This window comes from Oryza sativa, chromosome 3, assembly GCF_034140825.1.
Source record: "Oryza sativa Japonica Group chromosome 3, ASM3414082v1".
In the NCBI taxonomy this organism is placed as follows: Eukaryota; Viridiplantae; Streptophyta; class Magnoliopsida; order Poales; family Poaceae; genus Oryza; species Oryza sativa.
In genome coordinates this window covers 11,471,900-11,486,275 of record NC_089037.1, presented here as the reverse complement: position 1 = coordinate 11,486,275, position 14,376 = coordinate 11,471,900, and the positions used below count along the sequence as shown (strand labels likewise).

General features: G+C 48.9%; 2 protein-coding genes and 1 pseudogene across 2 annotated transcripts; 1 reads left to right on the top strand and 2 right to left on the bottom strand.

Moving 5' to 3' along the window:
- Window positions 1-2,108: 2,108 nt before the first annotated feature.
- Window positions 2,109-3,431, bottom strand: LOC107275688 (aspartic proteinase nepenthesin-1). Its single transcript, XM_015774014.1, has one exon. It carries the CDS (start codon window positions 3,429-3,431, stop codon window positions 2,109-2,111), a length of 1,323 nt encoding a protein of 440 aa, XP_015629500.1.
- A 5,120-nt stretch (window positions 3,432-8,551) lies between these two features.
- On the bottom strand, window positions 8,552-10,242 carry LOC4332657 (aspartic proteinase nepenthesin-1). Its single transcript, XM_015773684.3, has one exon. The coding sequence runs from the start codon at window positions 9,990-9,992 to the stop codon at window positions 8,646-8,648; it is 1,347 nt and encodes a 448-aa protein (XP_015629170.1). The 5' UTR covers window positions 9,993-10,242; the 3' UTR covers window positions 8,552-8,645.
- A 2,909-nt stretch (window positions 10,243-13,151) lies between these two features.
- On the top strand, window positions 13,152-14,213 carry LOC136355560 (uncharacterized; annotated as a pseudogene).
- The last annotated feature ends 163 nt before the right edge of the window (window positions 14,214-14,376 follow it).

The following is a 14,376-nucleotide window of genomic DNA, read 5'->3' as shown; positions in this document are numbered from 1 at the left end:
ATCGGCTAAGACGGAAGATTGGACCTAACTAAGACAGTCCCAACTAAACCGATGCGTCTCTAAACAAAATGCAATTAGAGATAAAATTGAGATATCAGGTAGGCAAATATATCAACCAAACCAGAGCGATCCAAGAGATCGAAACGATGCAGCCTTGAACAACACCGACATAGCCGATAGATCCACCAGGGCCAGCGGAACGTAGGACTTACCCCTTCGCCGGAGATCAAAAGCCAATGCAGCCCCGCGTCAGGTGCCAAGTTCCGCAGGATGACAAGTAGAAACCTCGGTAAAGAGGGTGGCGATTGATTACAATGACCCCGGGTGTACATATTTATATCCATGGGTAGATACTAGTCCTTGTAGGACAAGAAAGAAACTTTCCTAAGAGATAAAAGGAAAACATAAAGTCCTCATAGGACACGAAACACACTTTCCTAAAGATAAAAGAAAACTAACAAATTATTCCTAATTAATAGATAATTTGCCATGCCGCATCCTCCTTGAACTCGGACTCTTCTGGATAAATTTCCTCTAATTGATCCAACTCCACCAAGAACACGTCTGCTGGCGATTTGACGACTCCCATCGGCCAATTCCAAGACTTTGAAGCCGATACAGACTCTAAGTCGATGATGACTCTGGGCTTACCAAATTCTGGCGTTAACAGGCCTATAGGGTGCGGATCCGGCCACCGCGGCCTCTCCCCCATCGCCGGCCACTTCCTCCTCCGCGTCCCGACCGCCAGCCGTTGCCGCCTCCCCCGCCTAACGACCGCCGGCCTCGTCCTCCTCCAGTCGCAGATCCGGTGCCTCTCCCCCGACCGCCAGTCGCCTCGTCTTCGGCCACCCCACCGCCGCCTGCCAGATCCAGCGGCAGCCTCCTCCACCGCACTGCCAACCGTTTGATCCGGCGGCCTCTACCCCCGACCGCTGGCGTCGTCCACCGTCTCCTTCACCCGCTAGCTCCGCCGCCATTTCCAACTCTTGTAGGTTGTGCAAATTTTCATTTCCAATTTTCAAATTGGGTTATACCTCATGGTTGCTTGTGTGGATTTGTAGTTTATTACTCAAAGTTGTGTGGAATTGTGATGTATATTACTTGTGTGGATGTGCTTCTTGTGTCAACATATCTGTCAATAAAATGCAAAGTTATTGTGTCATGAGATATATCTTGAGATGTTCTTCCTGTCATGAGAGATGGCCTAAGGGCTGAGGGTTGAGAGCCAAAGGCTGAGGGCTTTTGAATTTTTTTTTGGTTGATTTTCCACACCTGTGTCGGGTGGTGAGTTGAACCTGTCAGAGGTGTTTGTCACCTTTGACGGGCTGAAAAGATCCACTTGTCACAGGTGAGACTCACCTTTGATGGGTTATTTTATTCGGTCCGTCAGAGGTGTCGATCATCATTGACGGGCTTTCACCCGTTTGAGATGAGGTGTAGTAATCAGTGACCACTAATCTGTGACCAAGACCAAATCCGTTAAAGGTGAGGGTTAGAGCCCGTCACAGATGAGGTGATCTAGCCTAGTGCGATCGGGATATGGATTTTCATCCTTCGAGGAGATGCCTCTTTGTTGCTTACATGTCATCCAAATAGTTATAAAAGATTTGAAAAAAATAACAAGATAGACTAATATGAAATATATCACTCCACAAACACGTAAGGCTAAATTCGACTTCTACAGGTTATAAAAAAAATTAAGCTGAAAATAGTTATTGTACATTCATAATTATATTTGTTATTTTTGTTACACCTTGTAGAAGTTGAATTTTAAATTACATGTTTATGAAGTGATATTTCATATTAATTTCTCGTCAATTTATTCTAAATTTTTGGATGACTATTTAATGGCAGGCACCGATGATATTCTGTCAAGGGATGAATACACTTACCCATCTTGTTAGTGCTGTGCCAGCAGCGGTAGGCCTACAGTTGCCTTGTGCTTCTCTAGTTCGCTGGCTTTCCCAGCAGTTTGTTTTGTTTCTGTACTGAATTCTTATGCTTTTAGTAAAAAGCTGGGCGTGAGCCTTCTCTCTAAAAATACACTTACCCATCGCATTGAGCACGGACGACGGAAGTCGTGGGTTCGTGGCTAGGGAGATGAGAGTCTAAAGTTTATCGCACTTAGCACGGACGAAGGACAGCTTGCTGTTCTTCAGATCGTAGAGTACGTGCATGTTCTGCTGCTGGAAGTTGCCAATTATGGTCATCTCGCCTTCAATAATGGCAAGGCAGATACTGCAGTTACCCCCGTCCTTTGCCTCGAACACGTAGTTCTCCCGGGGCAGGTGCATCGTCGCGCCCTCAAAGTGCAGCACCAGCTTCGGCACGTGCGGCGCCTTCCCCAGCGGCGGCGCCGAGAAGCAGAGTAAGGGACCCGTCTCGTTGCTGGGCACCACGGGAAGCTTCACGTGTGCGGCGAACTCGTCATGGACGAGCCTGTAAACCCGCGGCGGCAGCGAAGTGAAGGCCGTGCCGGAGTCGATGATCGTTCCGCCGGTCCCGTTCTTTAGAGCGAACGCGGACTCCGGCACCGGCAGCCTCGTCGACCCGACGGTGATGCCCTTCAGCGAGAGGTAGTAGAAAGTTGGATGGGCAGGGTTCTTGATTAGAGGGGTGGTCTGGACGGTGCCGCGGCCGTTTTTGTAGAGGTCTGCCGGCAGGTCGAACAGGACAGTGCTCGGTTTCCGTCCGGATACTGCGGTGAAGCAGTGGGAGAAGTTGCCCACTTTGAGCTGCGACGGGAGGGACAGTGGCCCGCGGCCGAAGCCAGCGATGCCGGTCTCGTTGGAGCGGAAAATGCCGGTGTTATTGAGGCCGCAACCGAAGACCACGCCGGGCACGGAGGCGCCGGCGACAAACGAGACCGTCTCCACATCGAGGAAGCCGATCGTCGCCGACTTGTCGCCGTACGAGTAGGAGTAGGCGCAGGTCTGGACCGTCTGGTTGACGCACATAGTCACACTCGGGTCCAGCTTGCACTGCGTGGAGTCGCAGGAAGGCAAGGCGAACGTGGAGGATCTCGACGCGTCGTAGTAAGGGAGAGACTGGTTGAAGCATACAGCGCACGGCTGGCACTGCGTCCAGACGAGGACGCTGCCGGTGTCGAGCGTCAGCTGCACGGGCTGCGGCGGCGTGCCGATGGCCAGGTGCAACAGGTACTCCGTCATAGGAACGCCGTCGTCGTACGCCCCTGGAGATACCGGCGCGGTCGCTGAGCTTGAGAGGAGCCGCGGGGCGCGGGCCTTGCTGCGCAGCGCCATGCGGCGCATCAGCTCGCGCCCAGACAGGCCGCGGCCGGCGTCGACGTGGGTGAGCTGCATCCGGACGGGCGCCGCGGCGGCATTGCAGCAAGAATTAATGGCTAGAGCTGCAAGCAACGCGGGGATCAAGAGAACTAGCTTCTGCATTTTGATCGGCTGCTTCGTCATTTCAGTGATGGCGTGCTTATTGCTAGCTACTGCTTTTGCCTGCTTGGTGAGTTTGTGTTGCAAATACGAACCCAACGTTGGCTCCATATATATAGCGAGGTTATGCACGTGTTGGTTTCAGGTTTTCAGCAACTACGAATTCTGTTGTTGCAAGTTCTCAGCCGTTTTTGGACTCGCGGCGCGCGTTTATGCATTTTAAATTATTGTCTTTTCAACAATTCAGCCAGCCGCCCAGCCGGAAGAAACCATTGAGGTCGTATTGGACGGAGTCAGCATTCTGCAAACGAGAATATACATTGAAATCCGTAGTCCTGGCACCTTTAATTTTCAACCATCTGCGTTTTACCCCCTTCGATTTAACTTAGGAACCTATACGTCTCGCTCATTGTTTTTCACTCGCCTGTTTGAACTCCACTGACTGCTTTTACTTACCTATTTTATATTGAACTGCCAGAATGCAGACAAACGACTAGGCTGAGTTCTAAACAACTAACAGAAACAGCTAGTTTCTCGTTTTTTTAAGCACATTTCCTAATTTGCTAAACGACACATTTTGTGTAAAAGTTTTCTATACAAAAGTTTCTAATTAAATACTCGATTAATCATGTGCTAATGGATTGTCTCATTCCACGTCATAAAAAAATCCGAAATTTTATGTTCCAGACTCGTCATAACCAATTAAGACCACTAGTAGCGGTGATCTCATTGTGCTGTGTGAACTATAGATGGCCAAATGGGCCACTCGGCCCAGCATGGCCCAGGCCCGGTCGCGCCTGAGCCAAGATTTGTTAGGCCGGCACGACTCGACCTACGCGTCGGGCCGTGCCATGCCGGCCCACGTGCTCCACCTATGGCTCATGCACGGCCCAATAAGGGTCGGGTCGTGCCAAGCCGGCCCGAAGGCACAGGCAGCACATCGTGCTTTCTTTGAAATAAGTCTATTTCCCCTCCCTCCTCTTTGGGTTGTGATATATATATATATATATATATATATATATATATATATATATATATATATATATATATATATATATATATATATATATATATATATATATATATATATATCACAGATTTGCACTCGGGTTCATATGTACCTACAATCTACACCGTTGATGTGTTCCAAAATTCGTGCTGCAAAATGTACCTAACCTTAACCAAATGAATGATTACTATAGGGAGAAAAGATAATTAGGATTAGGTTGGTTCATAATATGTATAACATGTATGTTGCATTTTTACCAAATAAATTTTTCAATAATAATCATATATGACATTTATATATCTAGTGCATTGTATTTCTCTAACCCTTATTTTGTTTATAACATGATATTTAGTCAAAATGAGAAAACAATATATCTACTATATCACCAAATTGTCATCTTGCAAAAATGATATTTCCAAAATGATATATATCCTACCATCAAAAACTACATAAACAAGTTTTGCATACAAGAAATACAAAAATTATATAAACAAGGTATTTTACACTTGTAAAAAATATAGTATAACGTAAATATCATGCGTGTTACATTTTGTTAGCACATAATATACTTGCCCTAAGATTCGTGCAAGCTACATATAGGGTGTAGATTGTGGGTACATATGAACTCGCGCGCAAAATATATATATATATATATATATATATATATATATATATATATATATATATATATATATATATATATATATATATATATATATATATATATATATATATATATATATATATATATATATATATATATATATATATATATATATATAATAAGTCTATTTTACGTCCCTACTCTTGGGGCCATGCCATATAATACGTCTATTTGTCCTCCCTATTCTTTGTGCCATGTCTTTCATATGGTTGAAAATAAGTCTATTTCACCTCCCTGAACTTCGTGCTCTGCCGTGCCGGGCCGGTCCACTATGCCGAGGCAGAGGCATAGGCCCAGGCACAGCCCAACAGTTGATAGTGTTGATGGGCCTGACAGCGATCGGGTCGTGCCGTGCTTGGGCTAGGCCAAAACCTCATGCCTTGGGCTGGGCCATCAGGCCTCGGACCTTATGGCCCATTATAGCGTGAACTAAGACCATATATAAACCATAGCCTCACAATGCTGAGTGATTTGAAATTGTCCAAGTCAATCCAAAGCTACTGGTACAGGCCACACAACCCACAAATGCATGATCCATAAAAACCGCATGTTATTTTTCAATTCTACCGCTTTGCTAAAAATAATAATAATCGCCTCATTCTGTCCCCTCTAGATCTGTTACTACCGCCTCCTCCCTTTATCTCCGCTCCGAATTTGTTTCCATTCCCACTGCCTCCTCCCTTATCCCACGCCGGAGATAGAGCGGTCTTCTCTCCCCATTGTTTTCTCCCTCGTCCTCGTCATCGGAGCTAGAATTGGAGCCGGCACTTCCGTCATCCTCGCCACGAAATTGGAGCTAGAGCCAGAGCCATCCCACGCTATTGGTTGGCTCGGCGAGGCCACTGAGCGGATCTGATAGTAGATTGGTGAGGCTGACAACCGGGTCTGCTCGTGGGCCATTCGTCTTCTCGATGGCAACAACGGTCTTCTTCCCATTGGCGCGGTGCCACCGTACAACAGGGAGAGCAAAGAAGGGGAGGGCTAGATGGAGCTCGCTCCGACGTGGAACCCATAGACCACGGGGGTTGAGCGTAGGATCAATTCTAAGGCCCTTCTACACGAATAAATGAAGACACATCTTAGATGATTATCAATTTGGGTAGACCTTAAAAACTTTACGGGTTGATCAAATTGTGATACGGTTGGATACGGCTATTAAGAAAGTAGGTGTAACAATCCCTCAAATTTCTTGCTCTCGCGTCGTCCTCCCCTAGGGTGGCATGGGAGGCGACGACCCAGCCGCCCCTCTCCCTCCCCTCCTCCCCTTCCGCCTCGCCGTCACCTGAGCAGCTGCTGGCAAAGCCGGCCGGCCGCAAGGACGGCGGTGGCGGGGCCTCTCGCCGACCTCACACCGGGTGGGTAGGGGAGCCGCCCTAGGTGCGGTGACTGCCAGATCCGGGCCGCTCCGGCCGGATCTAGCAGGGCGGCGACTGGCTGCGGGGAGGGCGACGGCGAAGGTAGGGGCGCGCGGCGCTGGGCGACGGTGGCTGAAGGCGGCGGGGACGAAGTCGGTCGAGGGCACGAAGGCGGCGGCGGTGGTCCCATGTCGGCTTGTGGCGGCGATGGCGCAATGCCCGGCGGTGACGGCGGCGGTGTCCCCCAGATCCGTGCCTCTCGGCCAGATCTGGAGGGTGACCGGCGGCAGTTGGTGACGGCGGCGGCGGTAGTTGGCCGGCGACAGTTGGCAACGGCGGCGGCGATTGCGGAAGTTGACGGCTGCGGTGTTGGCTAGCAACGACGGCAGTGGCGAACATGGCGTCGGGGCGGCTGCTAGCTACTTTCTGGTGGAGGGCGACGGCGCAGTGGCGGTTTGCGGAGGCGGTGATTAGCGTCGGTTGTAGCGGCGACGGCAGCCATGACTGTGGAGGCGGTGGCGACGTTGGTGGCGGGGAAGGAGTCGGGTCGAGGCAAGGATGGCGACGACGAGGTGGTTGGGCATTCAGCAGCAGCGGCTGCGGTGGTGGTGACCGTGTCTGCGGTCACTGGAGGCATGGCGGCCTCGGACGGCTAGCCGAGGCGTGGGAGACGGCTACATCTGGTCGGCGCGGCATCGTTTGATGAAGGGGTCGGAGACCGGTTTGGCACAAACAAGGTAGCCGATAGCAGTGGAGGCCGGCTCGGCGTGAGAGGCGCGGGCGGCGGAGATGAAGGCCGGCTTGGCGCGAGAGGCGCGGCAGATGGAGGGAGGCTGGATTGGCGCGAGAGGCGCGTCTAGTGGAGGAGGCCGGCTTGGCGCAGAGAGGCGCGGCCGGCGGTGGAGGAGGCGACCTAGGTGTGAGGAGGAGCTACCAATGGGGGTGGCGCGGTCTTCGGCGCACGAAGGTTGGCCGGCGGGGGACGCCGGTGCAGGGGTCCCACATATCGGCAAAACTTGTGTGGTGGTGGAGCATTAATGCGTCAGCCGTGGATTCACAGGTGGTGAGCGGCGGGTGAAAACCCAGTCCAGCCTTGGCCGGACCGACAACGATGGTTATCCCTCCTCCTAAGGGCGTTGCTGTGATGTCTCACCCCTCAAGGGTGTTTGCCGGGCGTAAGCCCAGTCTTGGCTCCTTTGAGTCCCGACGGGCGGCGGTGGCGGTTTTTTCGTCGCTTCTCTTCTTGAAGACGTAGTTTTGGCATCCCCTAGGGGGCGATCTCGCCGGTGTCCCTTTGTTGGTCTAGTGGCGGTTGGTCACGCTTAGCGGCAGCCGGTTCGGTGTTAGCCTTCTCCTGGGCTTGTGTGTTGGCGATGTCGGCGTGTGGGTGGTGGTATATTTTTTCTATTTTCCTGGTTATGACCCTCCAGAGTTATAATCTTGTAATTTTTTCCTACTCTATCAATAGAACTTTGCACCGTCTCGTACGAGTCGTTCAAAAAAAAGAAAGTAGGTGTAACTAAATTGAGGAATGTTGCGATTGAATGAGAAGTACAGGTAGGTGGAGTAATTGAATGGTGAAGGGGTTGTGATTGGTTGGAAAGAGAATGTTGATGGACAAATTGTTATATTTTAAGACAAATTCGTAAGGTAGTTCCTATATTTTAGAATGGAACGAGTAAAGATGGCCAAATGGACCACCTGGCACTACCCGACATCAATCAGGCCGACACAGCTGACCGACATGCCATGTTGTGCCCGGCCACAAGGTGCACCTACAGCCCAAGCATGGCCCAATAAGACTCGGGTCGTGTCTTGCTGGCTCGAAGGCACGACCAGCCATCGTGCTTGTCCTTGGAATAAGTCTATTTTACATCCGTCATCTCTTTGGGCCTGCCACCGACGGGCTACGGCCTACGGGTGATGGGGATCATTGCACGTCGTGCCGAGAAAGAGGCTCAGGCACAGCCCAACGGTCGGGTCGGACCGGCACGGACCCAACAACAATTGGGTCGTGCCATATCTAGGCCAGGCCAAATCTCCGTGCCATGAATCAGGCCGTCTAGCTGCGGGCCTTTTGGGCAACTATAGGAGGGAGTACTACATTTTAGACCGGTTTTCTTTTGGATTCTTTTTTTTTTTGGACCAATAGAACTTTTATGACAGCGTAATTTTCATCGACGACGATGTGTTTACAGGAAGATGCAATTCTAGATCTTGTTGCAGCGTGCAGGGACAAAGGACAGCATGTCGTTGGCCAGATCGTAGAGAACGTGCATGTTCTGCTGCTGAAAGTTGCCTATGACACTCAGGTCCTCCCCTGCGTTGATAGCGAGGCAGGTGAGTCTTATTCCCCCGGCCTCCTCGATCTCAAACATGTAGTTCTCCCGAGGCAGGTCCAGCGTCGCGCCCTCAAAGTGCAGCACCAGCGCCGGTACGTCGGGCTTGGCTCCCGGCGGCACCGAGAAGCAGAGCTGGGACAACGACGACGTCGAGTTGTGCACAGTGAGCTTCGTCTGGGCCACGAACGCGTCGCACACGAGGTTGTAGACGGCCTCGGGCAGCATCGTCATGCCGGTGCCGGAGTCGACGATGGTGCCGCCCGTGCCATCCTCCTTCAAGGCGAACACCGATTCCGGGATCGGCAGCCTCGTCGTGCCCACGGTTACGCCCTTGAGGGAGATGTAGTACGCTTTCAGCTGAGACGAATGGTACCGGATGAGAGCGGTGGACTGGACGACGCCATGGCCACCGCCGGCGGCGTCGCTGTAGAGGTTCGGCGGAACGCCGAGGAACACGGGGCTCGGTTCTGACCCTGTTATAGCGGTGAAACAGTAGGAGAAGTTGTCGACTTTAAGCTGCGCCGGCATGGACAGCGCGCCGCGGGAGAAGCCAGCGATGCCGGTCTCGTTGGACACGAAAATCCCGTTGTTAAAGAGGCCGCAGCCGAAGGTTAGGTCCGGCACAGAGGCGCCACCGATGGCATGATCGGCGCTCGCGAAGCTGAAGGTGTCGGAGTCGAGATGACCGGTTGTGATGGAGTGGTCGGCGTAGGCGTAGGCGTAGACGCAGATGCCGTTGCCCCAGCTCTGCTCGCCACAGGAAGACCAGGTCAGGTCGCGACATATGCGCAGGTCGCAGGGCAGCACCGAGAACGTCATGGAACGGGACGGGTTGAAGCGTGGGAGGCTTTGGCGGAAGCAGGACACGCACGGCGCGCACTGTGTCCAGGTGAGGTCGCTGCCGGTGTCGAGGATGAGCTGCACCGGCTGCGGCGGCGTGCCGATGGCCATGTGCACCAGGTACTCCGTGTCCGGGACGCCGTCGGTGTAGCTCCCCGGGTCCATGCGGGCGCTCGCCGCGCGCCCGGAGAGCAGGCGCGCCGAGCGGGCCTTGCTGCGCGCGGCCATCCGGCGCAGAAGCTCGCGCGTGCTGAGGCCGCGGCCGGCGTCGGCGTGGGTGGCGTGCAGCCTCAGAGCCGCCGCGTCGCATCGAGCAACGACGGCGATCACCGCAAGCAGCGACAGTAGGAGAAGCATCTTCTCAAGCTTCTTCATTTTCACTTGCTTCGATTCCTGTAGTAAAACAAGAAGTATGCCTGATATTCACGAAATGGAATTCAAGATAGAAAGAAGTCCACATGTACTGTGGTTTTTAGTCCTGCATCTTGCTTCCTTCAAATGCAGGCTTGTGCACGCAGTTGTGAAAAACGAAGAATCTTGAAACTGTCTACGGACGAATAATTAAAGCATTTCACTTATTTCAACTCCAGACCTTTGCAATCGTCGGAAAAGAAAAGGAATTTGAAATCGCGTCGGATCGATCCATATTAGTCATTTTCCTTCATATATGATGCGGACTTGGTCTTTAAAGCGTGTGTGGAATACGATTTTTACCAACTCTGTGTACGTCGTAGCTTGTTGCTTACAATTTACAAGCGCACAGTGTCCACGGACTACAGCCATTGCGTCAGCTGGTGTACTTTGTCAAATAAATCGATAGCTCGTAAAAGAAAGGTAATCCGGATTATCTTCTCCCACTTGACAGACAGCAACAGGATGAATCAGAAGAATAAGGGAAGTCCGGGTGCAGGTGGAACCTTAATGTGATGAAACATGGATTGAACGCGTAGTTTGATGATGTGGGTTTTTTATATAACCATTAGTTGACACTGAGAACAATAACTCGCTTTTTTTTTTCTTCAGCGAGTTTCTTGTAGTTCATTTTTTTGAAACTACAAGATGTTTCGTTCTCTTAATTACTACCCAAGTGTGTCTCAAATAAATTTTAAACTAAAAAACGGAGTCCTTATATGTTGATTGTGAAACTACAAAAAAAAAGATATTTTAATTAAACCCAAGTGTATCTAAAATAGATGGTAAACTAAAAAAGCAGAGTTCATATATGTTGATTGTGAGACTACAAAAAATTTAACTAAGAGGAACTTCCAACCATAAAAGATCTACTGTGCACAATTTATTATAGGGTTAAGTCCGATTTACCCCCCTAAACTCTTGCGAAAGTACGTACCCCCTAAACTATAATACCAGACATAATGCCCCCTTAAACTATTTAATCCGGAAACTTAACCCCCCTGCGTCCAATTTCGGCTGGTTTTACCCGTTTGATCTAACGTGGCACATACACGTGGCAAATGATGTGGCAATAACATAAAAATACCCCTCCCCTCCCACACACTCTCTCTCCCTTTCTCCCGTGAAAAATTCCCCAACCCAAACCCCTAACCCTAGCGGTGGAGGCGGAGCTTGGCGGCGCGGCGGCGTGGTGAACGGCGGCGCAGGCGAGGCTCTGCGGCACAGCGGCGCGGCACGACGCTCGCACGGCAGCGCCGGCGCTGCGCAGGCTCGACACTCGCGCGGCTGCGCGGCACACGCGTGGCTGCGCAGCAAACAGCGCTCGCGCGGCGGCGTGGCACGGCCTTCAGTTGTGAGCTGCTTATTTATTTGTCAATTTAGGACAGTGAGATTGGGATGCTCGTATGATTCTCTCATTTGTTAATTTATTTATGGTTGCCCGGTGGGATGTTGAGCTTACTTTATCGATTTCTAAGTATTTAATTGTGGATGGATGATTAGTGGTTTGCTTTTTCTGGTTGTAGAGTCTTTGCGATGGATGTTCTGAACTTTTTGGTTGTACGGTTCCACTATAATGGAGAGTTCATATACGATGGTAGGCAAAAGCATTATTGTGGTGGATCTGAAGCAATATCACACATTGACCGTGACAAAGTTTCGTTGCCAGAGGTTAAGGGCCATCTAAAGGACCATTGTGCAGTTGAGAAACCAATGCTTTTGCATTGGTTGTTCCCAATGAAAGAGCTGAAGGATGGTCTTCGTGTTTTGTTGGACGACAAGGTTTGCCAACTGATGTCAGACTGTACTAGTGAAGCAGAGGTTGCAGATATATATGTTGATACACAAGTTGCACAAGAAGACAATTCAGATGCAGAAGATGTAGGAAGTGATAATGACAGTGATTTTGAAGATGAAATTGAAGAAATTTCTTCAGATGAGGAGGCTGTTGAAATTTTTGAAGTGGATACTAAAGGGAAGAAGCCTGTTATGATAGTAACATCAATACCAGATAAGACTCAGGGACAAATTGAGTCACTGAGACAGTGTCATAATCTTGCTAAGAAGGACAAGAAAGAGGCACAAGTGGTAGCACAAAGTGATCAGTTGGTTCCTTATAGTGCTGAAAGTGATTCTGATTCTGATAGTGATTATTTAGGTGGGGACAGCTGCTCTTCAGAGGAGGATGAGGAAGCAAATGAGATCATGAAATCATTTAAGGAGTTTCAGAAGAAGCTAAAGGATGGTCAAGTTGCTGATCTCGATGATGTGTTTTGTGGAGAAAGAGCTAGTCAGAGGAGTGAGAAAGCACAAGTACAGATTGAGGATGATGGAAATGCAACACCTTATGATGACAGTAGTGCAGATGATTCATTTGAAGAGGATAGTGATGGTCAGTTGATCACTAAAAGGAGTAAGTATCTAAGGTTCAGAGGTAGTAGTAGCAGCACTCCGACTTTTACTCTAGGCCAGTTATTTGATTGTAAGAAAGAGTTCAAGGATGCAGTTATAAAACATGCACTAGCCAACAGAAGGTATGTGGAGTTTGTAAAGGATGAGGGTGATAGAGTCAGAGCAAAATGTGAGTGGAAATTGTATCCTTGGGTCTGTCTTCTCAAAAAGACAAGTAGGACCAATAGTTGGCAAATCACAAGCTTTACTGATGGACACATATGCCCTCAGAGGAAAGATAATCCAATGGTAACATCAATAAGAATTGCAGAGAAGTATGAGAAGATGATTAGAGATAACCCAACATGGAGTATCAAGAATATGATTTCTACTGTTTCTGAAGAAATGTTTGCAAATGTCAGTGTTCCTCAGTGTAAAAGAGCAAAGGCACATGTTCTAAAGAAACTTTATGATGCAACAAGGTGTGAGTATTCAAGGATATTTGACTACCAACTTGAGCTACTAAGAAGTAACCCAGGCAGTACAGTAGTAGTCACTCTTGATAGTGATAGTCCAACTCATGTGTTCCAAAGAATCTACGTATGCCTTAATACTTGTAAGAAAGGATTCCTTGCTGGTTGTAGAAGAGTTGTTGGACTAGATGGTTGTTTTTTCAAGAGATCAACCAATGGTGAGTTACTATGTTCATTAGGGAGGGATGCAAATAACTAGATGTACCCAATTGCTTGGGCAGTAGTGGAGAAAGAGACCAATGACTCATGGGACTGGTTTTGTGCTTTGCTATTCAAAGATCTTGTTGCTGGTGATGGTGATGGTTGGGTGGTCATATCAGATCAACAAAAGGGAATTATTAATGCTATTGAAACCTGGATACCTAAAGCTGAGCATAGAAATTGTGCTAGGCACATTTACGCCAATTGGAGGAAGAAGTTCAAGAATAGGTAATGGCAAAAAAAAATTTTGGAGGTGTGCCAAAGCTCCATGTAGGCCTCTGTTTATGTTAGCAAAAGCAAAGCTAGCACAATGCACAAGGGAAGGAGCCGAGGCTATCATGAAAACTGATCCTCACCACTGGAGCTGGGCATGGTTCAAGTTAGATCAAATTATGACTCGGTTGACAACAATATGTGTGAATCCTTCAACAAATGGATTGTTGAGGCTAGGTTTCTGCCTATAATCAGTATGCTTGAAGCTATTAGAAGAAAAGTTATGGTTAGGATACATGAGCATAGGACCAAAATGGAGAAGTGGATAGGACCAATCTGTCCAAACATACTTAAGAAACTCAATGCTTATGTTACAGAATCTGGATTTTGCCATGCAATTTCAAATGGAAATGACAAATTTGAAGTGAAACATCATGAACAAAGGTTCACAGTCAACCTTCAAAGCAGAACTTGCTCTTGTAGATATTGGCAGTTAGCAGGGCTCTCTTGCTGTCATGCTATTGCTTGCATCCACTACAAAACCAATAGCCTTGATGATTATATTGCCTCCTGCTACTCAGTGAAAGCATTCATGTCAACATATGAACATTGCCTTGAGCCTATGGAAGGCATTCATATCTGGCCAATATCTAAGAGATCCAAGCCTGTTGCACCTCCCTATGTTAAAATGCCAGGTAGACCAAAGAAGGAGAGGAGAAGGGAGCCACATGAAAAACCCAAAGCAACCAGGGTGTCAAAAGTGGGCACTATCATTAGGTGTAGAAGATGCAAGGGAATTGGACACAACAAGACAACTTGTGCAAAGAGAAATGCAAGCACTGCTTAGGCTTCGTCCAATGCACAATCTAGGCCTATTGACAAGAAGAGCTCCTCAAAAGTGAAGAAAAGGGCATCTACCACAGACCACTTAGTTCAATTTCAAGCTGCTGTTGCACACAAGATTGTAAGTTTTTACCATGTAATTACTACTAAAATAGCCTCCTATGCTT